Source organism: Engystomops pustulosus, chromosome 3 (genome assembly GCF_040894005.1).
Source record: "Engystomops pustulosus chromosome 3, aEngPut4.maternal, whole genome shotgun sequence".
NCBI classification, from domain to species: Eukaryota; Metazoa; Chordata; class Amphibia; order Anura; family Leptodactylidae; genus Engystomops; species Engystomops pustulosus.
The window spans coordinates 59,510,391-59,536,050 of NC_092413.1; the positions used below are offsets into that span (position 1 = coordinate 59,510,391).

The 25,660-nt window shown below is 40.1% G+C and overlaps 1 protein-coding gene across 7 annotated transcripts in view; it reads right to left on the reverse strand.

Moving 5' to 3' along the window:
- The window catches only part of PLEKHG1 (pleckstrin homology and RhoGEF domain containing G1), a 145,116-nt gene that overhangs the window by 51,850 nt on the left and 67,606 nt on the right, over window positions 1-25,660 (reverse strand). Inside the window, exon 3 of one of the 7 annotated variants that reach the window (XM_072140901.1) lies at window positions 11,593-11,719. The exons of 5 other annotated variants lie outside the window; for them this stretch is intronic. Coding sequence is in view for 1 of the 2 variants with exons in the window: in XM_072140899.1 (XP_071997000.1) it covers window positions 7,419-7,428 (10 nt within the window). In the remaining variant the exon portion in view is untranslated. Of the gene's footprint in view, window positions 1-7,418; window positions 7,900-11,592; window positions 11,720-25,660 lie in introns of those variants that run through there. One more of the 7 variants, XM_072140899.1, reaches the window with a different exon arrangement.

The window sequence follows — 25,660 nt, forward strand, 5'->3', positions numbered from 1 at the left end:
GCCCCCAGTAGTATACAGCCAGCCCATCTTGCCCCCAGTAGTACACAGCCTGCCCCATGTAGTACACAGCCTGCCCCATGTAGTACACAGCCTGCCCCATGTAGTACACAGCCTGCCCCATGTAGTACACAGCCTGCCCCATGTAGTACACAGCCTGCCCCATGTAGTACACAGCCTGCCCCATGTAGTACACAGCCTGCCCCATGTAGTACACAGCCTGCCCCATGTAGTACACAGCCTGCCCCATGTAGTACACAGCCTGCCCCATGTAGTACACAGCCTGCCCCATGTAGTACACAGCCTGCCCCCAGTAGTACACAGCCTGCCCCCAGTAGTACACAGCCTGCCCCCAGTAGTAAAAAGCCTGCCCCCAGTAGTATACAGCCACCTCAGCTTGCCCCCAGTAGTATACAGCCACCTCAGTCTGCCCCCAGTAGTATGCAGCCACCTCAGTCTGCCCCCAGTAGTATGCAGCCTGCCCCCAGTAGTATGCAGCCTGCCCCCAGTAGTATGCAGCCTGCCCCCAGTAGTATGCAGCCTGCCCCCAGTAGTATGCAGCCTGCCCCTAGTAGTATGCAGCCTGCCCCCAGTAGTATACAGCACCCCAGCCTGCCCCGTGTAGTATACAGCACCCCAGCCTGCCCCAGTAGTATACAGCCCAGCCTGCCCCAGTAGTATACAGCCTGCCCCGTGTAGTATACAGCCTGCCCCGTGTAGTATACAGCCTGCCCCGTGTAGTATACAGCCTGCCCCGTGTAGTATACAGCCTGCCCCGTGTAGTATACAGCCACCCCAGCATTAATAAAAAAAAAAAAAAAAAAAAAAAAAAAAAAAACTTATATACTCACCCTCCGGTGACCCCGATGTGAAGCGCTGCTCCCCCGATATCCGCGCCGCTTGTCTTCAGGCTTCTGCGCCCGTCTTCCTTCTTCTGCCGGGCGCCGCCATTGCTCTCTCCCGGGCCGGCACCTAGTATAACGCGCCGCTGCTGACGTCATGCTAGGCGCCGCCCGGGGGAAAAACAATGGCGGCGTCCTGCAGAAGACAGAAGACAGGCGCGGATGCCTGAAGACGAGCCGCGCAGACATCGGGGGAGCAGCGCTGCGCATAGGGGGCCACCGGAGGGTGAGTATATAAGTTTTTTTTTTTTTTTTTTTTTAAGTAATTTTGACTGACTGACTGACTGACTCGTGTATAAGCCGATGGGACGTTTTTCAGCACATTTTTGTGCTGAAAAACTCGGCTTATACACAAGTATATACGGTACTTCCTGCATGGTCTTAGTGAAGCAATGGTTGCTATTCATCAGTCTCTGATGAGTTATAAATTAATAAAAAGACAGAGCGGGTTGTTAGGAGAGTCCCGACCTCTCCCTAAATGCTGTAGGGAGACCTGGTGAATGCCCAAAAGCATAAAAGTACTGAATGTAGAAGTAGGCCGACATTCCTCCAGACCTATGTAATAGGCTTATAAGCCAATTAGAATATGACTACCACTCAAATTACTGTTGCTACAGGTGGTTCTACTTCCTGTTGGTTGATGGGTTGTGCTTTTTTAATTTTGGCTTAGTTTTTGCCACCTTTATAATGACAAGGTGGAATCTGTAGTATCCATCTGTGTAATCTGAACATTGATTCTGGTGGGATATGCAAACAAACAGTTTGTATTTTATGCCATATAAACATAACCTAGGGTAAAATGTTGGTAGCCTTGTATATGGATGTATTGCATCTATAATTAAAAAAAACAAACACAAATGCTAATTTGAATAATTACCTACATAAATGAGTATATATTTAATTGTTAATAAGTTGGTTTGGTTGATGCAACAAGAAGGAGAATCTATACTTTTTAGGAAAGATTTTCTTCTTTCCTCATATAAGATTTTAAAAAAATAATATATATAATAGGAGATATTATTTAGACCTAGTAATAGAGGCGAGAGAGATTTGGTTTTAAACATCAGCACATTAACCTTTCCTTCTCATCCACAAGTAAAAATCAGCATTGTGTAGGTCATCCGTAATGGCAGGACACAGACAAGGACAGTGAGCCCTGGCACTGAGACCCCCAATCTGTCCCTATAACAATAATAGTTATTTATATAAAGCACACTAATTACACAGCGCTGCACAAAGCATGTAAAATTGGTCCCTGTCCCCATGGGGCTCACAATCTAAACAACCTAACAGTATATTTTGGGGTCCCTACCTACTTATTGGGCCCCCCCTAAAAGGAGGCCATTAACTGGGCAACGTTCCCTCCCTGGGTAAGGTGTGAACACTTAACAATACAGACAAACACAATAATGTAAGGTATGCAATCCTAATCGGCAATAGCGGGGAATAACAATAACCAAATCACAATCCAAATAGAGAAGTCAAGACACAGGCAAGATCAGAAACCAGAACTAGAGAATGCAAGAGAAGCTAGTGAACACAGCAAGATAGCAGTTTGACCAGCAAGGATTCAAGGCTAAACTGGACACTTAGGGTGGTGCCACAGGTGGTGTTTTGAACGCGTTTTTGACCCGTTTTTAAGCAGTTCGTCAATAAACCCATGTGTTTTTGAAAAAAACTTGCATTTTTTGAAAATGCATCCGTTTTTGACAGGTTTGACCAATTATCTTAATTCAAACTGGTCAAAAATGTATGCGTTTTTTGACGGACTGCTTAAAAACGCACCAAAAACCCGTTCAAAACGCCACATGTGGCATCACCCTTATAGGGAAACTCGGCCCAGCTACAGGTGGAAGGGGCAAGCAATTACAGGTCCACAGTTAACTCTTGCAAAACAGAATCAGTGAGGGGTGTGGTAGAAATCAGGTCAGACAGCCATAGAACCTAGTTCAGACTGCAGGATGATGAAACTCAGTGTCTCCTAATCCTACCAGCACAGATAGAGGAGACAGCAGGCGCAGACGTGACAGCATCCTATAAAATTTCCAGACAAATATATCCTGTTTCCCGGTGAAAACAGTGGCGAAGTTGGGTCAGGGGCACCCAAACCTGCAAAATTCGGTAGGAGGGTCCACTCAATATAAGATGTGGATCATTGAGCAAAGAGGTGATATTCCTTGATGTTGGGTATAAGTATAAACTCCCTACAAGATATGTAATTGATAAGTTTCAAACCTCAATTCCTTTAACAGGTGTCATGAAAATGTGGAGATGTAAACAGTCATACTTAGTTTGGATAACAGATGTTCACATAGAAACAACTTTCCTTTGAACCTTAGTTTAAAAAACCTAAATGGTTTGTTGATACCCCCATAAAACTAGAGGTGGCCTGTTTTGTAAGTTTATTATGGCCATATAATTTAAGACATTAGTGAGTGGCCACTGAGCTCTGCCCAAGTGGGGGATGTATGATTGTCATTACCTTAGTTTTCAAAATGTCTCACAATTTGCACCAAATTTGGATCGGTTTTGTAATTTTTTTTACCAACCCACTCCACTTTTCACTTGAGACAACTTACTCCAGATAGATCATGTGAATCGAGATGTGCTAGAGCGATTTATAAAGTTTAAATTAAAAAAAAAGTCCCAAATTTAGTCTCAAATCCAGATGTAGAAAAAAATATAGAAACCAACAGACACACATTTGTGTGGCATTTTAGCTCAAGACATTGACAACGCAGGTTGTCTAATCCACTATGATATATCTGATGTAACAAAGAACTAAAAAACTGGAGGAAGATCCTTCCTAGTGTTAAATTTCCTCCCTTGAGTTAGTCAGTTTATATGCATCTTTATTAGGGTAGGTACACACAACAGTGAATATAAGCCATGTGACGTATGCTTATAAAGCAGCTGCACTAAATGCTATGCTTTTCAATAGATCAGTGCCAACATTCATTATTTTAAGCGGACCATGTGACTGATCTGTTAAGAAGTTGTGCATTTCCTAGCCAGAAACATAGAATTGCTGACCACGCACCAGCGTATGATGAAAACCCCCATAGTCTCTATTTTGATACTATGGGGGTCATACACACTCATAACGACAGTTAGAATATAGCCTCGGGTCAAACTTCAATGTATCTTCATTTTCTTCCAATGTTCACACTGATATGTTTAAATTCTATGAGAAAATCTAAAGTATGTTGTCTTATGAAGGTATTGAAATAAAGCAAGGGATCCAATCACTCAACAGGAATCTGCTTAATAATGCCATACGTCAAACATTTAGGAAAATAATCTTAAGCTGCTTCTACTCGAGTGTAGTTTGTTTCAACAAACTGGATTTCTCTTTAGACGTCAGTTCAGCAGTTATAGACCCGGTCCAGTAAATCTTGCATATAGTGGATCAAACTCCTACATGTACTACTACCCCTAAGGCTGCATTCACACGGACATGTATTTCTCCAGTCCTGTATCTACAGGCTGTATTTCTGTATAAATACGTGACGTTTTTCATCCGTATGCAGCACGTATTTAACCCGTATTTTATACATGCCCATAGACTTTTAGGGCATACAGAACTGAAATACGGGAGAAAATAGGACATGCTCTATATTTTTATATGGCTAGTATACGGTCCGTACACTCCAGTGTCAAAAACGGCAATATAAATGGTTGGACGTATTGTCCATTGAAATGAATGTGGCCGTATGTAACCCGTAAAAAAACGGTACGTATACGGCCGTTTTAATACGTCCGTGTGAATGTAGCCTAAGTGTTTTGCCTAAGCCATATTGCATTCCTACATGGTCGCTACCCTACTATTTGGGCTGGTCTGTTCACACACTAATCCTCTGCTAAGCAATGGAAAAAATTAATAAAAAAGGACTAGCAACTTTGCTAAAACTTAGGGTTCATTCACATGCGGTATGCCCGCTGTGCTGGAGGTGAGGAGGAGGTGACTACTTCTCCCTCCATAGGAAACAGAGGCGCACGGCCGCACACTCGAGAAAGATGCTCTAACCGGGCCACCATTGCCGTCTACGGGTACGTATATGCGGCCACGTATACGTCCCCATGAACGGCCGTATGAATGAGCCTTTATTTAACAAAGTCACTGGGAGAGAATTTATCAAGAGCTGGCATATTGTGCAGTTACTCCTGCCTCCAAGTTGCTCTGGATATACTACTAAACTTCGGCCATCCAGTGCACAACCATGCGAAAAGGAACTGGCTCAAGAGCAAGACGTCCCTTCCCCCTCTGTGTTGCTCCCTGGGGTGGGGGTTGTTTGGGAAAGATCACTACTCCGGGCCACCGTCAGGAATTGCGACTGTAAGAGGGTACATCAGATCAATGTTAAGAATCACTGAGATCCCAGGGATCACAACCTCTTTCATCTTTCTGTAACAACATTTTTAAGGTTTCCACAAGAAGTCATGTACTGGAAAAGTCCTCTAAATGTATTTGTTTTCTGGACTGACCAGTAAGATTGAAAATTTACACTTTCTTCCTGGATTGTTTACAGAGACTGATTGTAGATCCGTCATTAAAGATTGGACAAGAATGACATCACAATGGTTAACCATAGACTGATCTGGATTGTTCCCTGACAAATTATTAATGAAATATCTCCTTGTCCTTGCAAGACACCCTATGGCAGCTTAGAAATCCTCTTTATAGCTGGCTGTACACACAAAATGTTCTGCCAAAGGTTTTCCCCTTCCTCCCTGTTCAGGACACATGCGCCGCTCAGCTGAGCCAAACAAGATAGTTGTGGACCTAAGGAGTGTTTTCCCAACGACAGTATAGGATTACAGGGTGATGTAGCCATAGGATATAGCCTCAATTTCTAATTTGTGGGGGATCAAACATCCAGCACCCACACCTTTCCAGCAGTTCAGTCTGCACAGTGTCCACTACACATGCCTGTGACATCACATCTTTTCAGACAGCTGCTTGAGGCTGCATACACACATTGCATTTCAGTTGTGTTTTGGGACAAAATTTAAACACAATGGGGATAGGCTTGGCCCAACTGCATATGCATTTCCACTTTAATGCCAGCATTTGAGAATAAGCACCACGTGTTTTGCATGTAAACAACGCAAAACACATTTGCTCATAACCGATCACATGCTGCCTGAAAGAAGACCTCCAGAGCAAGCACAATTTTTTCCCTCCCCCACTAAGGCTCTTATTTGTGCAGTACAGCCTCTCCAAAATGATTTTAGTTCTCTCCTGATCTAAAACTTAAGTATGGGGTTACAAGGACAATAAAGGCAATTGCGGCAACTTGTGCAAGTACATCTAAATTCTGGCCGATTAAGATAATTGGCATATAAGGCACATGACAGTATAGATGTAATGCAAGCATGAGATCTACAGTACACTATGAATAGGACAGTGTTCACATATGAAGATAAGCATCAAAACAGCTCAGGACATACTGCAGCCTCTGTTCAGATTCCATAAAACAGAAAGCTCAAGCCCACTAAGCAGGCGAGGGTGAAAAGGACAAGTGCCCTTTAACACTCGTACCATAGAGCATCTAAATGCAGCGATCCTGGTAACATCATACACTAAAATAGTGTACAAAGCAGAAATACAAAGAAGTGAAAAACAAGCAATAAAGTGATTAACAAGATGTATAACCTGGCACCAACATAGCAGAAATGTGATACAAAAACAGTGTCACCCAGGACAAGTGTCAAGAGGGTGTTGGACAGAAACAAGTGGCAAGCTGACAAAAAAAGTTAACTCTTTTATAACAGCGCTGACATTGTTAGCACAGGCTTCCTGGTCAATGACTGCAATGAAGTAATGAAATGTGATTGTATAGGGAATTGCAAGTTGCAATACTGCTGCAGTCGTGTCTATTACTTGCAATGAAGGCAGCACAACATATGTTGGACCCAAAGCCGTTTTGTAGCCTTAGGAGTCTGGAAAATTATACATAATGCATGAGAATAATGGCAAATTATTTCTACTGTCAAACTATATCCTTTTCATAGGTTAATCCCTTGTCATATGTTATACAGGATCATAATGCTATACGCAATCTACGTCACTACTACCCATTTTAGCTTCTCGTAGTCTCTATTTTGTACTTTTACATAACTAAAAATATCAGGCACACTGAGTAAATTGCCCATCAGGGTCATAGAGATGCAAATGAATAGGAACGTTACTGAAAACGTCTCTAATTAAAACACTGCAGGAGGTTTTGATGCCTCAGTAATGTAGCACAAGCCAGACGAACCTTGAATACGTTCCCAAATAATTACCCATTTGCTACAAAAGATTAGTGCGAGTAATCTCCAAACGATGACAATTTTACACAACAGGCTTCACAACATGGTCCCACCAGAGATTGTTCTCAATCGGGAACTGAATTTCCTTTCATTTTAAATTGTAACATCTACAACATACAAAAGTGTGCAAAAAAAAAAAAAGTAACAGAATCTGATGCAAAACTAGGTCACCGTACAACAACAAGTTATAGAAGGACTACTCACCTGTAGGCATTTTGGTCTCAGATACAGTAATAGTATCCACGAACAAGAAAATCCTTGTATTGTGTCTATATATTCATATAGTTATGTATCGCCTCAGCCATTAGTGTGGCCGAGTAAATTTCAGCATTCCACAAGGATTTCAACTGTTTTCTCAGCTTCCTTCTGACCCACACAGGCAAACCCCCCTGGAGGAACTCTCCACAAGACAAGCAGAAACCATATGAGTGGTAAAAAGATACCCAACCTGTTTGAGATTGTAAAAGTGAATAGCCATGGCTCCCCTCCCCCGGCCTATCCCTCCCACCACTAAGAAAAGCTGCCAGTTTCCAATCAGTCTCTCTCACTCAGTGCAGACATATTTACAGCTACCCAGGAACTTTCCTGAGGGATGAACAATGCTGCACATTGAGCTGTGAGATGCAGAGTGCAGCAAAGGCTTCAAGGCCCGGCCAATGGTATTATGTCTGTGAGCCCGGGCCTATGACAACAGCCATTAGGCGACATGCTCACTTTTCAAACCATAATCTCTGTGGAAACCGCTCTCTACCATTGTTCTAACACAAAGCGACACATGTTATAAAGGGAAGGACTCACTTCATTGTCCTGCCTGTTTCTTTTCCACTCTTTTACTTTATAAAAAGTAAATCTATTTTAATGGCTCAAAAAATGCCCTGCATCATAAGAAAACAGACAAGACTCATTAACATAATGCAAATGTACTAATTAATACTGTGATTAATAGATTACATAGCATACAATATGCAGCAGTAATAGCTGTTCGTTTTTTCATTGTGTTTTTACTTCCATTAGTTTATCCTCAAATGCAGTGTGTGCAGGCATAATGGTCTGGTGTAGTGTGTAACAATGCTATCACATGTGCATTCTTTTGCGCCAAGTACAGGAGTGGATTTAAAAGGATCGGATAACAAAAAGAAGGGATTTCAAACTTTCCGCCAGTTTACAGCGCCCAAAAAGCGCTGCGACACATATTAATTGTGTCTGAGTTTCCACTCCGCCAAAGCCACGCCCCTTTTCGGAGAAGAGTCGGAGCAGACGGAAAAAGTAATTTTTTCTGTCCCCGACAGCTAATAAATAGGTCTCAGAGCAGAACATGTGGTGAGAGCGCCACAAAACTGGCGGAAACGCAATAGTAAATGTCCCCCCATGTGTCAGGGGTCTTAGGCCGTGTTCAATTGTTGCTTCTTTTGCTGCTTTTTTGACACATTGGAAACGCATGCACTTTGAACGCAGCCAAAGACCAGTCTACAAATTGCATTTTATAATGCTTATTATTTGAAAGCCATTGTCTTCTCTACCCTTGAAAAACGCATTAAAAGTGATAAAAAAGTTAAGGGAAACTGCTTCCCAGCAAAAACACAAATGTTAAACCGCATCACAAAATGCAGCGCAACAAAACAGAATTGGAAGTTTGTGTGTTTTTCAAAAATGCTACTTAGAGACAGAAGGGCCAAAAAGACATGCATTTAAATGGAAGAGGGAAGGGAGCTTCTTTTCCATTGCATGAGAACACAGCAAAAAAAATGGAACGTGTGAACGCAGCCTCAAATGCAGTGTGTGCAGGGATAATGTTCTGCTGAAGTGTGTAACAATGCTATCACATGTGCATTCTTTTGCACCAAGTACAGGAGTGGATTTAAAAGGATCAGATAACAAAAAGAAGGGATTTCAAATAGTGATATTAAAATCATATCAGAAAAATGCATGCGTTTTTTTGATGTGGTTTTCTATTTACAGGTGGAAAGTTAAAGGGGTTGTCCATGTCTTAAAATTGGTGCTGCTTTCTTCCATAAATAGTGGGTTATGTGTGTTACTGCAGCTTATCTTAAAAAAAAAATATCAAAATATCAAAAAGCTGAGCTGCAATACCACATAAAGCCTGTGCAATGGTGTGGCACTATTCAGTATACAAAGCAGCCATTACTTCTTGATATAACTACATTATTACTCATTTATAGAGCAGCGTTAATTCCATGGTCCTGCACTTTCTGAATAAGGCCCCTTTCACACTTGCGTTTTTCACACGCGTTTTCTGCGCGTGCTTTTGACGTGCAGAACTTGCATTGCACTCTGACCCATTGTAATCAATGGGTCTTTTCAGACTTGCATTTTTTTTCACGCACACACGCGCGTTTTTTTTTTAACGCGTGTTTAAATTTCGACATGCTCTACTTTTGCAAGTCACGCGCGTGAAAAACGCACCATGCAAGTCTATGGAGACGCATCAAAAACGCATTGCACTCTGAGACACTTGCAAGTGCACTGCAAGTGCAATGCGTTTTTCACGCATCAATTGCCATAGAAAAGATAGAGCTCAGTCCTGAGTCATTTTCTGCGCGTGAAAAATGCATTGAAATTGCATCAAAAACGCGCTTGAAAAACTGAGACACTGAACAAACTCTGACTGAAAACTGATTGCACTCTGATGCAAAATGTGCGTTTTTCACTGACCAAACCCTGATCGCACCCTGATCAAACTCTGACGTGATCTGCAAAGTGTGGAAGTGGCCTTAGACATGAACACATGGAAGTATAAAAGACACATAAAATATAGTCATCTGGAACAAGTGGAGGGAGGACCCTGCCTGTGAGGGTTCAAAATCTATAAAAAAAACTGGCACAAAATCTGCATGCGTCATTCTACACCAGGGTTTTTATCAGTATTTGTAAGCTAATAGTAGTGGAACCCAAAGAGAGAAAATCTGAAATAGAAAATTTTGCCATCTGAATTTGGTTTAAGGCTGTATTCATTGGGGGATATTTATCAGGACCTCTGCGCACCGCCAGTGGGGCGTGAATGGGCGTGAAGGGGGCGGGGCTGGACAGGAGTGGGCTGGCGCGGTGCGTTACTGTCCCCGCGCATGCGCACTCGCTGCTGCCGGCGACTTTTCAAACGTGAAAAGTCGCCGGTTGCGTTTTTTTCTATGCCAGGCCCTGCCTGGCGTAGGATAAACGCTGCGCAACTGGCAGCCCGATACATCAAGAGGCAGAAGCCTCTTCATGTATCGGGCTGCGAATTTGTAGCGGCGGGGCTATCATACGCTGGCGCACGAGCGCCAGCGTATGATAAATATCCCCCAGTATCTCCATGGCTGAACACCGTGGACTGTACAGAACTCTTGTCCCATTTTTAAATCATGATTTTGGTACAAGACAGTCAACAATAAGGCAGTAGTTGTAGTAAATTAGGCAGAGACTCCTAGCATCATTCTAGACTGTGATGCTGTTTGTCTACATCCTGAGGGCATCCCGGAGGGATTGCTTAGTTTAGGAAATGTGTCTGATTTTCATGGACATAATATGCCTGTCTGAAGTTGGCTCTGGGCGTTTTTGTCACCTGACCATTACATCACCATGACATCCTGGCACAAAGGTAGGTCAGTGAAACAGGACACTGCACAGTCTGTGATTTACAGACCAACCACACTTTTCTGTTAGAGCCCTATGGATGCGTAAACACGATGGGTCGCCTTTATTATTTTTGGGGCTCGGTGTTGTTTTTTGTTGCCTGAATTTAGCAGTGACAAATATTGTGGTTCACGGCCTTACAGAATTTGCTGTACTATAAGATGGACAATGAACACCAGATATGTCAAAACATATTCATGAGGGGGTTTAGAAGTTGGTAGACTTGCGTTTCTGTTGGTCTAATTATGCTGCAAAAATTGTGCCAAAAAACTGAAGTGGAGGAAAAGATTGAAGAGCTACACCCAAATTGAGTGACAAACTAAAAAAGTTGTGTGTCAGAAAAGAAGCTAAATTGTGCCGCAAACATATAATAAATACGGTGCGCATACTGGAGCAACAATAAAAAAAAAAAAAACATAATTATTTTCATCAAAATACATGCATTTTGTATGCAGAAACGTGTTTTGCCTTTTAACATTAAAAATAATAATTAACTATGCAAAATACATTTTGATTTGCATTTTCGGATACGTTTGCAGTCCACAGCCGCAGCAGATACATTAGATCAATCTAATGCCTAAGGTTGTTATCCTATGTATTAATAAATGTTAATATCCAAAACATCTCATAATCTGACATAATTTCTCTTATAATTAATAGTATAGAAATATATTTATTTATATATAGTTTTCAGGGCGCTCTTATTTGTGTACAGTACTCAGGATGTTGACATTAAATTAAGAGTTACCAAAATGTTTACTGATGTAATCCTGGCCACGCTGATCAGTCAGGGGAATGTTTTCCTTTGTACTTGGCACAGGGGGGTAAGGGAAGTTCACTTTCCCTCAAGTAGGTAATTAATCAAAGCAGATTTCCTAACTAGTAAAAAAAAAAAAGTTAGGATTTGGGATGCAGGACTACATGGTGCTACATGGACCTTGCAAAGGTATGTGATCTCCATCCTTTTTGTAAATAAATACAATTTAGCCATGAAACCACATTGACCACTGTAAATCATCTTACTACATCAGGGTTCTCCCTCTGTGGTCCTAACTTATATTTTATTTATTACTTTTTTGTTGTGTCATGGAAAATATAAATAAACGTCCATGAAATTAATACAGTTGTGACAAAAGACCCACCTATATGTCTTCAAGTAAAAGAAGTTGTTTTTACCCGTAATAAATATCACATACTAACTGGCATTGTCTAAGGATAATAAAGGACTTTACAGGCCTTATTTACTAAGGGTCCACGGCGGCACTTTGGTTGGATTTTCCGACTGTCGATTGTGTCGCACACGATCGGATTGTGGCGCGGATGCGCTGGCTTTCATGCGACAAAAATCGGAGTTGGCCGTCTGATGATCCGACTGATTCGGACTGAGCGCGGTATTTAACTTTCAAATTGTGACGCAAAATCAAGCACTTGCATGCACCGGGAAAAGTAGGTGACGTCCATCGGACCTGAGCGGGGAAGCGACGCATGCAGCATATCGTGCTCACGATCTTAGTGAATCGCAGCAGAGGGCATGATCGTTGGACAATGCACTTTCGAAGAACGCGTCAGGAAGGGTAAATAAATGTGCCCCTATGTGTCAACTATATAAGTGCCACACAGTCGCCAACAGCATTAAACAGCCTCTGTCAAAAAAACATGAGTAGACATTTTCTACACCAAAACTAGTAAGCAGTTACATTTCCCATCAAGCGATGAAGGTGGAAATCAACTATCTCCTTCTCTACAAATCATTCTTCAGGGAAATTTTGGTAAAATATACATATTTAGGATTACACGTTTTTCTGCCAATTTAAAGCTTTGTAATTTTTTTTACAAAACAGTTTAAAATATCATTAAATGATTATCACTTTAAAGGAGTTGTCACAAGTATTTACATTATTCCCTATCCATAGGACTGGCTGATCAGTGAGGGGGACCCCTCACTGATCATGAGAAAGGGACCCCCACTGATCCAGACAAGGGGGATCCTGTATTCCCTGATGGATGGGGTGGCTTGCTGAATATCCTGTTGCTCCATTCACTGTCTATGGGTGAGGTTGGCAATAGCTGTGCACTAGGTTTGGTTGTTACCATCATTTTCATAATTAAGGATGATCATGTGTCCACTTATCAGTTAGAATTTCTAATAATAATTTCTTTATATAGCGCACACAGATTACACAGTGCTGCACAGAGCTTGCCAAATCGGTCACAGTATCCCTGTTCTTTGGAAATATGAGGGTCCCATTCTTGTGATGGGTGTTGGTCCCTCACTCATCAGTTAGTTATCCCCTATCCTGTGGATACTTTGGACACCTTTATTTGCACCTCACACTCTCTCAGTCCTTTACTGCTTGCTGTATTCAGGTCTACTATATTGATGACCTAAGATGGATCACACCAGTCATCACTGATCACTGTGGCCAGTAGGTGACCATAGCAGTCACGTGCCTGTGCTGGGACATCATCACTTGAGGACATGATGCAGATACAGTTGGTGGAACAGTAACGGTGGTAGATTTATAAGTGAAGTGTTAATTATTTCATTAATGTGGAGCATTCTAAACTGATTTGTTAAATAAATATATGGCAAGACACCCCCTTTCTGGGTAATGCTGCTACTAGTTTTATTATAAGCACAACACAAGGAGCTAATGCTCCATTAAGCTTGTTCTGCGACCATATGGTGACTGCTCTTACACTGCAAGAATGTTTTGCTTTGTGCCATTTAGCTGAATAAGCCTTATATAAACACACTGTAGCATGAAAAGGTGAGTGGTGGAGTCAGCCTTCATTTGGTGACAGCACTTGGAGCACATGCTCTGTGTCACATACTCTCTAGGATAATGTGACCACCCACTTTCACATCACAAGTCGCACATTTTCTACTTGTCATCTGAAAGCATGGCTAAAACAATACAGAGAAGGAGTGTGAATGTGAGAACATGTTGTGACTATAAATCATGCACAGTCTACAGTACTGATATACAGGGCATGGCTATGTTGTAATTAGGATGGGCAATTAGTTTTTTTAGGCTGTCTATAAATCTTGTCTAAAATACTCATCAGTGATTTATTGGATGCTCTTCGGGTGGACAGAACTAACAGATGGAGAATGAAAACTCTCTGAAAGGGTTCTTTATGGGGACAGAATAGATATTAAGGCTTAATTGCTAATTATGTTCTTTTATCCAAGTTCAGAATGAGGCATTCACTGCATGGGCAAGAAAGGACCAACCATGTTAGGGTCAAAACCAGGTATGGAGACCACACTCTCACACACACTGAAGCCTTACTGAACCTTCCTTCTCTATGGATGTTTTCACATCTAAGTTTCCACTTGAAGTTTTTTTTTTTCACGCATGTGGATCCCACAAAAAACATGATGCAAGGTCCATTTTTTCATTACTTATGTTGGGGAAACAGGTATTATGTTTTCTAACCAATGATAAACCTTCAGTTTTAGCAATAAAATATCAACCATAGCATAACTAACAAAAAAAATAACAGAAGCAAAATGGACACAAAACATAACGGACACGCTAGTGTGAATCAGCCCTTAAGGTACAATTGAAACAATCAATAAACAGGAGAAAGGAAGAAAATTCCCAGCTCACCTCCAACCATACACTGGGGTTGGCACGGCACCCGCCTTGTTTGCAACTGGAAGATACAATTTAAGAAATAATCCAATGGTCCAGCCAACAACCGGTGATCATTCACACTTATTGAATCATCTTCATTTATCCACAGTGTAATTCCTTAGATCCATAATTCCTACACGTTTCAAACGGACTAGCCGTTCTTAATCATGGAATATCTAACCATACCCATGCTTGCCCTTTTATACACTCATAAGTGCAAACACCTATAGGTGGGCAGGTTTAAATCAAGGTGTCGCAGGACCACGTAAAATTAAAGCATTTTTTTCCTTTTACAAAACAGTGCAAAAGAGGACAAAAAATACAAATACACGTCTTTAACAATACAAATTACAAATAATTATATACAAAAAATATTTTGTTTTAAAAACAAAAAACAGAGTGCTTGTACAGACTATTGTGATGCTATTATGTTGCTTTGTGTACCACAAGGGTCTCAATTGTAATTTTAGTCTTTTAAGAGAGAGATTTTAACTACATTTCCCATTTATTTTAATAAAGACTGAAATCCCATATGGGCCACCGTTATGTTAATAAAAGGAAGCTGATCCCTCATGTTTTTGGTTGAGTGGGAAACCTAGAATTCAAAACCTCATTGTGCAATTTAACATGCAACATTTTTAAAACCACAAATGCAGTGTCCAAATTTTCTTTAACAGGGCCGCTGGTGCAGTCAGGTAAGATTTTTTTTTAACAATGTTTAAATTATATTTAAATTAGAAAACCCCTTAAAGTTAATAATAACGGCAGGGTTATGTACAAAATAGGTTCTGTAGGTTTGTTCTTAATCCCTTAAGGACGGAGGGTTTTTCGCCTCATTTCTCGCTCTCCAACTTCAAAAATCCCTAACTTTTTCATTTTTCCGTGTACAGACCTGTGTGAGGGCTTATTTTGTGCGTAACGAATTTTACTTTCCCGCAATGTTATTTATTTTAACATGCCGTGTACTGCGAAGCTGAAAAAAAATTCCAAATGTGGAAAAATTGAAAAAAAACCGCACGTGCGTCACGTTCTTGTGGGCTCAGTTTTTACGACTTTCACTCTTCGCTCCAAATAACATGCCTACTTTATTCTTTGGTTCGGTGCGATCGCGGTGATACCAAATTTATATAGGTTTCATTGTGTTTTAATACATTTTCAAAAATTAAACGAATGTGTACAAAAAAGAAAAAAATTTTTTTGCCATCTTCTGACGCTAATAACTTTTTCATACTTTGGCGCACGGAGATGTGTGAGGGGTCATTTTTTGCGAAATGAGGCGACGTTTTCATTGCTACCATTTTGAGGTCTGTGCGACATTTTGATCATTTTTTATTTCATTTTTTATGTTATGTAAAAAGGTGTAAAAGTCGCATTTCGGACATTTGGGCGCCATTTCCCGCCTCGGAGGTCACCGCCGGCCGTAACCGTTTTTATATTTTGATAGATCGGGCATTTTGGGACGCGGCGATACCTAATATGTTTGTGATTTTTACTGTTTGTTATGTTTTATATCCGTTCTAGGGAAAGGGGGGTGATTTGAACTTTTAATATTTTATTGATTTTTTTTATTTTTTAAACTTTTTTTTTTCTTTTTTTTTCCACTATCTTTTAGACCATCTAGGGTACATTAACCCTAGATGGTCAGATCGCTGCTACCATATACTGCAATACTACAGTATTGCAATATATGGCATTTTTGCAGCACATTCATTACAATGAGCCACTGGCTCATTGTAACGAATATGCAGCTGCCAGATAGCCTCGTGTCAAAAGAAGACACGAGGCTACCATGGCAACCGATCGCCGCCCCCCGATGACGTTCGGGGGCGTGGCGATCGAAAAAAAGATGGCGGCGCCCGCGCGCCGCCGTCTTTTAAACGCCGCCGGCGACTTTGCCGGCGGCGTTTAGGGGGTTAATAGCCGCGATCGGTGCAGGCACCGACCGCGGTTATTAGCGGTGGGGGTTTTGTGCAAAATGCAAAAACCCCCACCTCTGTATGAAGAGGACTCAGCCCGTGAGCCCTCTTCATACATCCCTTATACCTCTGCGCCGTAGAGCTACGGCGCAGAGCGTTAAGGGGTTAAGTTGAATTTCTTTGATAACTGTCATGGCTCTTTACTGCAGTCTAGGGTTAAAGTACAGTAAATTACTAATTACCAGAGTTCCGTTTGTAACTAGGAGTCATCTGTAAGTCGGGTAGAGCAAATGAACACATATTGCAACATCTGTTTTATAAAGAAGAACATTGAATTACACTCCGCATGGAATTCTATCTGAATTCTATGTGTAAGTTCTATCTGACCTTGTAAATGTCAGGATTGGTTAATTTTATACTTACTATAAAAAGAAAAATGGTATGATGGCTAAGTATCTTAAATTAAGAAGAAGAAGGTATAACTGAATAGAACATATAATTTATAGCATAATTTACAATGCTACATATTAGAGCTGACTCAGAGTGTCATGAGAGTGTCAATTGTGTTTTGTATCCATCTCATGGATCTCATCATCTCTCAGCATAGAGGAATCATGAAGTGTCTGCTTAGAGAGTCCTCGCTCACACTTTTACAATGACCACCACTGAGTTATAGGAGCTAAACCAGCAGTAAAATTGTAAAGTAAGGGGTTAAAATGATTTTTATTGTGCAAACATCACTAGGGGATTCAAATTTGAGAACTTTCTTTCATGGGCAAACTCCTTTAACCCCTTAAGGACGCAGGGTTTTTTCGCTCATTTCTCGCTCTCCACCTTCAAAAATCCATAACTTTTTCATTTTTACGTGTACAGACCTGTGTGAGGGCTTATTTTGTGCGTAACAAATTTTACTTTCCCGTAATATTATTTATTTTAACATGCCGTGTACTGCGAAGCTGAAAAAAAATTTCAAATGTGGAAAAATTGTGGGCTCAGTTTTTACGACTTTTACTCTGCGCTCCAAATAACTCCTCTACTTTATTCTTTGGTTCGGTGCGATCGTGGTGATACCAAATTTATACAGGTTTTATTGCGTTTTAATACATTTTCAAAAATTAAACGAATGTGTACAAAAAAGAAAAAAATAATTTGCCATCTTCTGAAATTAATAACTTTTTCATACTGTGGCGCACGGAGCTGTGTGAGGTGTCATTTTTTGCAAAATGAGCTGATGTTTGCATTGCTACCATTTTGAGGTCCATGTGACATTTTGATAATTTTTTATTCCATTTTTTATGTGATGTAAAAAGGTGTAAAAGTCGCATTTCGGACATTCGGGCGCCATTTCCCGTCTCGGAGTTCACCGCCGGCCGTAACCGTTTTTATATTTTGATAGATCGGGCATTTTGGGACGCGTCGATACCTAATATGTCTGTGATTTTTACTGTTTATTATGTTTTATATCAGTTTTAGCGAAAGGGGGGTGATTTGAATTTTTAATATTTTATAAATTTTTTTATTTTTTAAACTTTTTTTTTCACTAATTCTTAAACCATCTAGGGTACATTAACCCTAGATGGTCAGATCGTTCCTACCATATACTGCAATACTTCTGTATTGCAATATATGGCATTTTTGCAGCTCATTCATTACAATGAGCCACTGGCTCATTGTAATGAACCTGCAGAAGCCATGTAGCCTCGGGTCAAACAAAGACCCGAGGCTACCATGGCAACCGATTGCCGCCCCCCCCGGCGATCGTAATAAAGATGCCGCCGGCGACTTTGCTGGTGGCAAAGTAAGGGTTAATAGCCGCGGTCGGTGCGGTCGGTTATTAGCGGTGGGGGTTTGCTGCAATATGCAACAACCCCCACCTTTGTATGAAGAGGACTCAGCCCATGAGCCCTCTTCATAAACTCCCTGTACCTCTGCGCCGTAGAGCTACGGCGCAGAGCGTTAAGGGGTTAAAACTAAACATAGCTTTGTAACTTCAACTGCCCCCAGTGTAAACAAAAAGTGTGTTCTGTTAGATTTCTGTAGGAAAGAAGTCACAGAATGAAGATGGCTCCCCATCCTAGGAGTAGATGAAAAAAGTAATAACGCACAAATTCTTCATATGGGAACTAGTGATTCTAGAGTGGTTTGGGTGCAACCAATCGGGATATAATGTAGCTAACAAACGTGATTCTTACCCCTGCGGTCCACACTGTAAAAATGGGCCCCTAAAGCTTATCTGTCAGCTGATATTTGGAGAGAGGTGGCTGTTTGTCTCTTGAAATGTTTCTTAAAACATGTTTGTTTATTCTCAGTTCCACAGAAGTGAATGGTAAGAGCTTTGCTAGTGTGTCCACGTGTTCACACAAAGTATCCCACAGACAGGGTTAAGGAGACCTCCATTCTAAAAACAGCTGGGTTTCCAAAGTGGTTACCCCAGCCCTCTCCATAGGAGGTGGGTGTTTGCTGCAAACACCCACCGCCACACACCCTCCTAGCACTGCTTGCAGTTTTTAACCCTTCGTACATTATAATCGGCTAAAACAAGAAAACCTAATTCAGTAACAAATCGCCATTCTACTATGATGTCACAGGGAGCGACAATCTAAGCCAATTGCACCAACCCACACTGCCAGCTTTTTACCGCTGCCTTCAGCTTTTCTGGTGGCACATGGGCGCTGCCATATTGGCTTAGATCTTCACTCACAGTGACATCATCTGGGAGCGGGGATCTGTTACCATGACAACCTCGGGACATACAAACACCTGAGGCTTTCTTGTTTTAGCTGACCTATTACAATGTGCGATTAGCACTTTGTAATAGATGATGTGTAAAATCCCCATATACTGCCATACTGTAGTGAGGCAGTATATGGTGGGATCAATCAGACAACCTAGGTTTAAAGTACTCCAGGGGTCTGAAAAATAGTCAAAAAATAAATAAATTAAAAAACATAAATAAAAAAAATAAACATTGAAATCACCCCCTTTCCCTAGAACTGATTTAAAAAATAAATAAACAGTAGAAATCATAAACATGTATTGTTGCATCCCAAAATATCCGATTTATCAAACAATAATAGCGGTTATACCCAGCGTTTAACCCTGTAAAACAAATAGGAAATAGGAAAATAGCGCCCAAAGTCACTTTTCGTCATTTTGCAACATACAAAAAAATGTAACGATAAAAGTGATCATTATGCCATAAAGTCCTCAAAATAGAAACATTGAAAACGTCATCTCCCAAAAAATGACACTACACACAGCTCCGTACCCTGAAGTATGAAAAATGATTAGCGTCAAAAGATTGCAAAATTAAACATTTTTGTACAGGAGGTTTTAATTTTTGTAAATGTATGAAAACATTATAAAACCTATATAAATTTAATATTCTCGTGATCATACCAACCCAAAAAATATAGGAGACATGTAATTTGGGGCGCACAATGAAAGCCATAAAAACCAAATGTTGCAAATGCATTTTTTCACGAATTTCACTACATTTGGTATATTTTTCCTGCTTCCCAGTACAGGGCATGGAATAATAAATACCATCACTATGAGGTGTTATTTGTTACACAGAAAACAAGCTAGCACACAGCTCTTTACATGTAAAAATAAAAAAGTTATACATTTTCACGATGGGGAGTGAAAAATGAAAATAAAAAAAACCAAAAAGGGCCTCTTCGTTAAGGGGTTAATTTCTTACATTGGTCAATATGAGAATAAGAACAGTAACACTGTAACAAACTCATAGTTGTGTTCTTTTAGTGAGAAGCCGGTAAGCCCTTTTCAAACTAAATTTTTGAGAACTTTACAAATGCTTTCTATTCCTCCCTGTTATGGGATCCATTTCCATTTTAGTGGTAGAATTCACAAGAGAAAACCAATATCCCTAATGATGGTGAGAACAGCATAGTAAAGATTTCTACTTATCTCTTTATGTTGTTGATCATTCCCATATGTCAACATCCAAGAACTCATCTGCAAATATTCAATCCCACTAGCTAAACATGTATGCCCTTTTATTTCCTTGTACACTATAGAACTATAATAGTCCTAGTAAACAACTAGACAATTGGTTAAGGGTCCATATTTCTTGTTAAATGTGGCCACACTCTTTCATTTTCTTTATTGGTTCTGTTCATCTCAACATGACGTCATCATCAGCTATATATATATATATATATATATTCCTTGTTTCACTAAACAGACCTACCCTGAAAATTATGTATGATCACGTGGATACCAAATTTGTATAGGTTTTATAATGTTTTCAAACATTTAAAAAAATTTAAACCTCCTGCACGAAATTTTTTTTTTTGATTTTGCCATCTTCTGGCACCAATAACTTTTTCATACTTTGGTGTACGGAGCTGTGGGTAGTGTCATTTTTTGCGAATTTCGATGGCGTTTTCATTGCTATAACTTTTGGGACTGTGTGACCTTTTGATCACTTTTATAAATTTTTTTTATATATTTCAAAATGGCAAAAAAAAATGCCATTTTCGATTTTGGACGCTATTTTCCGTTACGGAGTTAAATGCAGTGAAAAACCGTTATTATATTTTGATAGATTGGACATTTTCGGACGCGGCGATACCTAAAGTGTTTATGATTTTTACTGTTTATTTATATTTATATCAGTTCTAGGGAAAGGGGGGGATTTGAATTTTTCGGTTTTTATTCAAATTTTTTTATTTTTACTTTTAATATTTTTAAGACTCCCTAGGGTACTCTAACCCTAGGTAGTCTGATTCATCCTATCATATACTGCCATACTACTGTATGGCAGTATATGTGGATTTTACTCCCCATTCATTACAATGTGCAAGTAGCCTCAGGTATTCAGAACACCCGAGGCTACCGTGGCGACGGATCGCCGCTCCCCGTGACGTCATCGGGGAGCGACGATCTGCGGCCATGCGCCGCCATCTTTTTGAAGCCGCCGGCAGCATTGCAATGTATGCAACAAAGACTTACCGGCTATGGAGAGGGCTTGGTCCGCCGTACTAGTTTGATGCGCATCGGGAAGGGGTTAAGTGCTATGAAGGGGAAATTCCCCTATTCAAATTAAATGTAGGTTTCTAGGTTCAACAGTACAGAAAATATATCTGTATGCTAAAGGGATAATGAAGAAGCAACATGGAGCTGCAGAAAAGAGTAAATACCCATGTTATAAGAAGCTACATGGAAATTGAGGAAAGTGCCATTGCTAGACACAAGAAATTTGCCAATGATTCTAAAGGAACAAGAAATTCACAATGGAATTTAGGATAAAGTTCTTATCTGCCTGTAGCTTTACTCTCCTCATAAGCTGTCAGCAGGAAGGCATTGTATGTGAGCTCATCCAGGAATGCAAGGGTGGAGGCCACTGCAGAGAGCAGTATCAAACAGAAGAGCAAGATGTCTGCCGACCCTAAACGCAGGTGATACAGGGTTGGGTCTATGAGAAACCAATATTGTGTAGAACAGGACTGATATAGACAGGTTGGAATTATATCTGTGAAATGCTGTATTTTTGTTAATAACATTGAATTACAGAATGTGTTATTTTATTTATTTTAGCAAAGTTAAGAATCTTTTCTCCGTGGATATACCCCACTTTGCTCTGACGAAAAACGTAGAGAGTACTGAGCTCTGATGTGTAACCTGAAACATACACATAAATCATAGGTCCAACTTCCTCATTAAATCCTATGTGATGCTAAAAATCAGTTTCAGAGGAATGAATATGGAAACTGGCTTCAGTTTTATAGATATACATATATTGAATACATATATATTATATCAGAGTATCATAGTATATAAGGTCGGAAAAAGACGCAAGTCCAACCTTTAAGAATTAAATAAATGTTTTATCCCCATAACCCGTGATATTTTTTCTCTCCAGAAAGGCATCCAGGCCTCTCTTGAACATGTACATAGAGTCCGCCTTAACAACCTCCTGCAGCAGAGAGTTCCATAGTCTCACTGCTCTTACAGTAAAGAACCTTTGTCTATGTTGATGGTAGAATCGCCTCTCCTCTAGGCTGGTAAGGTCAACCAAATCTGAGAATGTGCCATTAATGACGACCCTCTGTTTTCTATCACTAAGCCAATTACTTACTCAAATACACAGATTTTTTCCTATTCCCAGCAGTCTCATTTTATATACCAACCTTTTATGCAGCACTGTGTCAAATGCCTTTGAAAAGTCCAGGTATACAACATCCACAGCGTCCCCCAGATCCAGTCTGGAACTTACCTCCTTGTAGAAACCAATCAGATTAGTCTGACAGGACCGATCTCTCATAAACCCATGCTGACGCTGGGTTATAAGGTTATGTACAGTGAGATACTCCAAGATAGCATCTCTAACAAACCTTTTCCCCACTACAGAAGTTAGACTCATGGGTCTGTAGTTTCCAGGATCGCTTTTTGATCCTTTTTTGTATATTGGTACCACATTCCTTATGCGCCAGTCCTGTGGAACATAACCAGTCCTCAGTGAATCTATATTAAAAATAACGGTCTGTCTATCACGGTACATATTTGTTGACCACATAATTAGACCAGGTTAAAAGGGCCTTAAATAGAAAATAATGTAAGAATTTTAACCAAATGCAAACACAGTGGAGAGGATTAAAATAGTTGTGCCTCATTGATAGGTGCTGAAGTATATAATTCCACTATATTTCCATGGCTAACTACCCTTCCAGCTCAATGTACAGGCTATGCCTACAAGAAGGATACATTTATTCTAGAAACAATATATTTAATCTACTGACAAAGAAGTACAGCATGACTAGACCACTGGCCTCTGAAGTACTATTTTAGGGACTTTGTCAAATCACTGCAAATGCAAACGTTGTAATATCATAATCATTATGATAATACACTTTCATCTTATTTCAATTCTGCCAATTTTGAAATAGATTCCATAGACATACAACTACTTAATAAGTGCACAGTGATAAAAGTATCATGGGAAAGGCCTTAAAATGTGAAGAATATCACACCCTTTTGGCAGCCAGGCAGTTGTCCCTTGTAAACACATTTACCAGAAAGCTAGCAATTGTACAAATGAATGTCTCTAACAGCTGAAGTATTGGGCAAATACCTGCAGCAGAAGGCTGTGACGCTAGATGCAAAATAATTGCAAGAATGAAAACGTAGAGAACAATATATAAACTTTTGTTTAAACAATTATTCTTTGAATAGCTGTTGAAAGGCTCTTCTAATGATTCATTCATAATCAAAGCAACAACAGTAAATAGGACCTGGGGAGTATAGGGCAGTAACGTTGCATGATGCATGATATTTCCAGTGTTGAGGTGAGGTGGGCAACACAGAGAAATAGCTGCACTGTTCTTTCCAGCATCTACCTTATTGGTTAATATAATTAAATGCTCTACTTAGTAAATTACATTTCCTGTAATGGCACTCTGCTTGAGTAATATCTCAAGTAATTGTCTCTTAGGCTCCAGCGACTCCATCTATTCAGGGAGACAGGGCAGGCAATCAGTGAGCACAGTGGGAGGTTTACAGTATAACTGCAGGCGCCTGTCGCTGCCACTTTATGCACCATAAAAGAAAAACAAAAATAGTTTGTTACAAGATACTGCTTGGCGTAGCACATCTCTCATTACAGATCATTGTGACCAATCTCAACATTCACTGTTGAGATTGCCATTTATTTTATTTGTTTGCATAGGGGCAGCATATTCCATAGCCCAAATGCTGTCAGTATTCACTGGGGGATTATCAGGGTTTGGGCCCCTTCCACACATGCGCGTGTGATCCGATGAACTCGCATCACACTCGCAACGCGTGCAGCCCAGATCTCCCGGCCCGAACGCTGCAAACCGGAACTGAACTGACATGAGTTCAGTTCCGGATTGCAGCGCTCGGGCCGTGAGATCCCGACAGCATGCATTGCGAGTGTGATGCGAGTTCATCGCATCACACTCGCAAGTGTGGAAGGAGCGTTATTCACCAGAAAACTGGCAAGTCCTCAAACAGAAATGTCAGGTGTTTTTTCCCCTATAGATAAATTATATTATAGGTTCAGAAAACCCATATAGGGACTTGCTTACCTCCCTCCCTGACCAGTAACAGCCTTCTAATCTTCCTCATAGTTAAGCATTCTGATTGGATGATGTCCATATGTCCTAATAAATGTTTATTATTCCATGTCTACATATCTGCCTATGCTGCTAGCAATATAATCCTTTAGAAAGTTTTGACCAGTTAAAATTTGTAACATTATAGCTAAAATCTCCTAATATTCTAATATTATTCCAGGGAAAATGACCTTTAGCCCAAATCTGTTTGGCTCTTCAATGAGATGAAACCGTTCTTTATAAATAATCTTATCTTTTTAACTTTGACCATAAAGGAAAAACTTCTTAAGGATTTATTATTACTATAAAAATAATGGCACACTAAATCAATTACCGTATTTGTTAATCATTACGCAATGACCTTTATCAATGCGACTAATTTTTGTTTACCTCCATTCAGTAACTGATGATAACTTATAATGTAATACCTTATAACTTATAATGTAATACCTTATAATACCTTATAATGTACATTTGTAATGTGTACTTTATTAATAATACACAATGGTTCAACTGTGGGTATACTGTATATAAATAAGAAAGAGGGCATTGTGTCAAAATTACCAAGATCAATTTTCTTGGATTAAGATGGTTTTCGGGATCTCTGTTAGGTTTAGTAAATTTTTTAGTGCACAATGTTCCATCATAGTCCATGCCCGTCTCCTGATAATTCATGCGCCCCTTCTATAAAATGCACCCTCTTTGATGCAGAAGATGTAAAAAGTATATAAAACATTTTATATATAAGCCAGATTTTTTACAAAAATTGCAAAAGATTTTCATGATAAATTATCTTTCCCAATATGGCTTCATATGACATCGTACTCACTATGCATTACTATGCTGACACAGATCACACCTGCTTTTTCCTATATGTTGTATTTTTCATGATTACCTGCCAGTTTCACTACTATATATATTAATGATAAGAGTTGTAAACAAAAATGCATCAAGGTGAACGATTTCCATTATTTGTGGCCTCCATTTAAAGGAAGACCCATCAAATGTTATTAAGAAAATGAGAATTGCTGCCAATGTGCACACACTAGATAGTCTTAAAGCCAACTGGCACAACCTACCAGGAAATGATTCTTTACACTCTGAGATTATGTGTGACTCATGTCAGTGATAGGGATTTCTATCAGGCAGGAAACAGT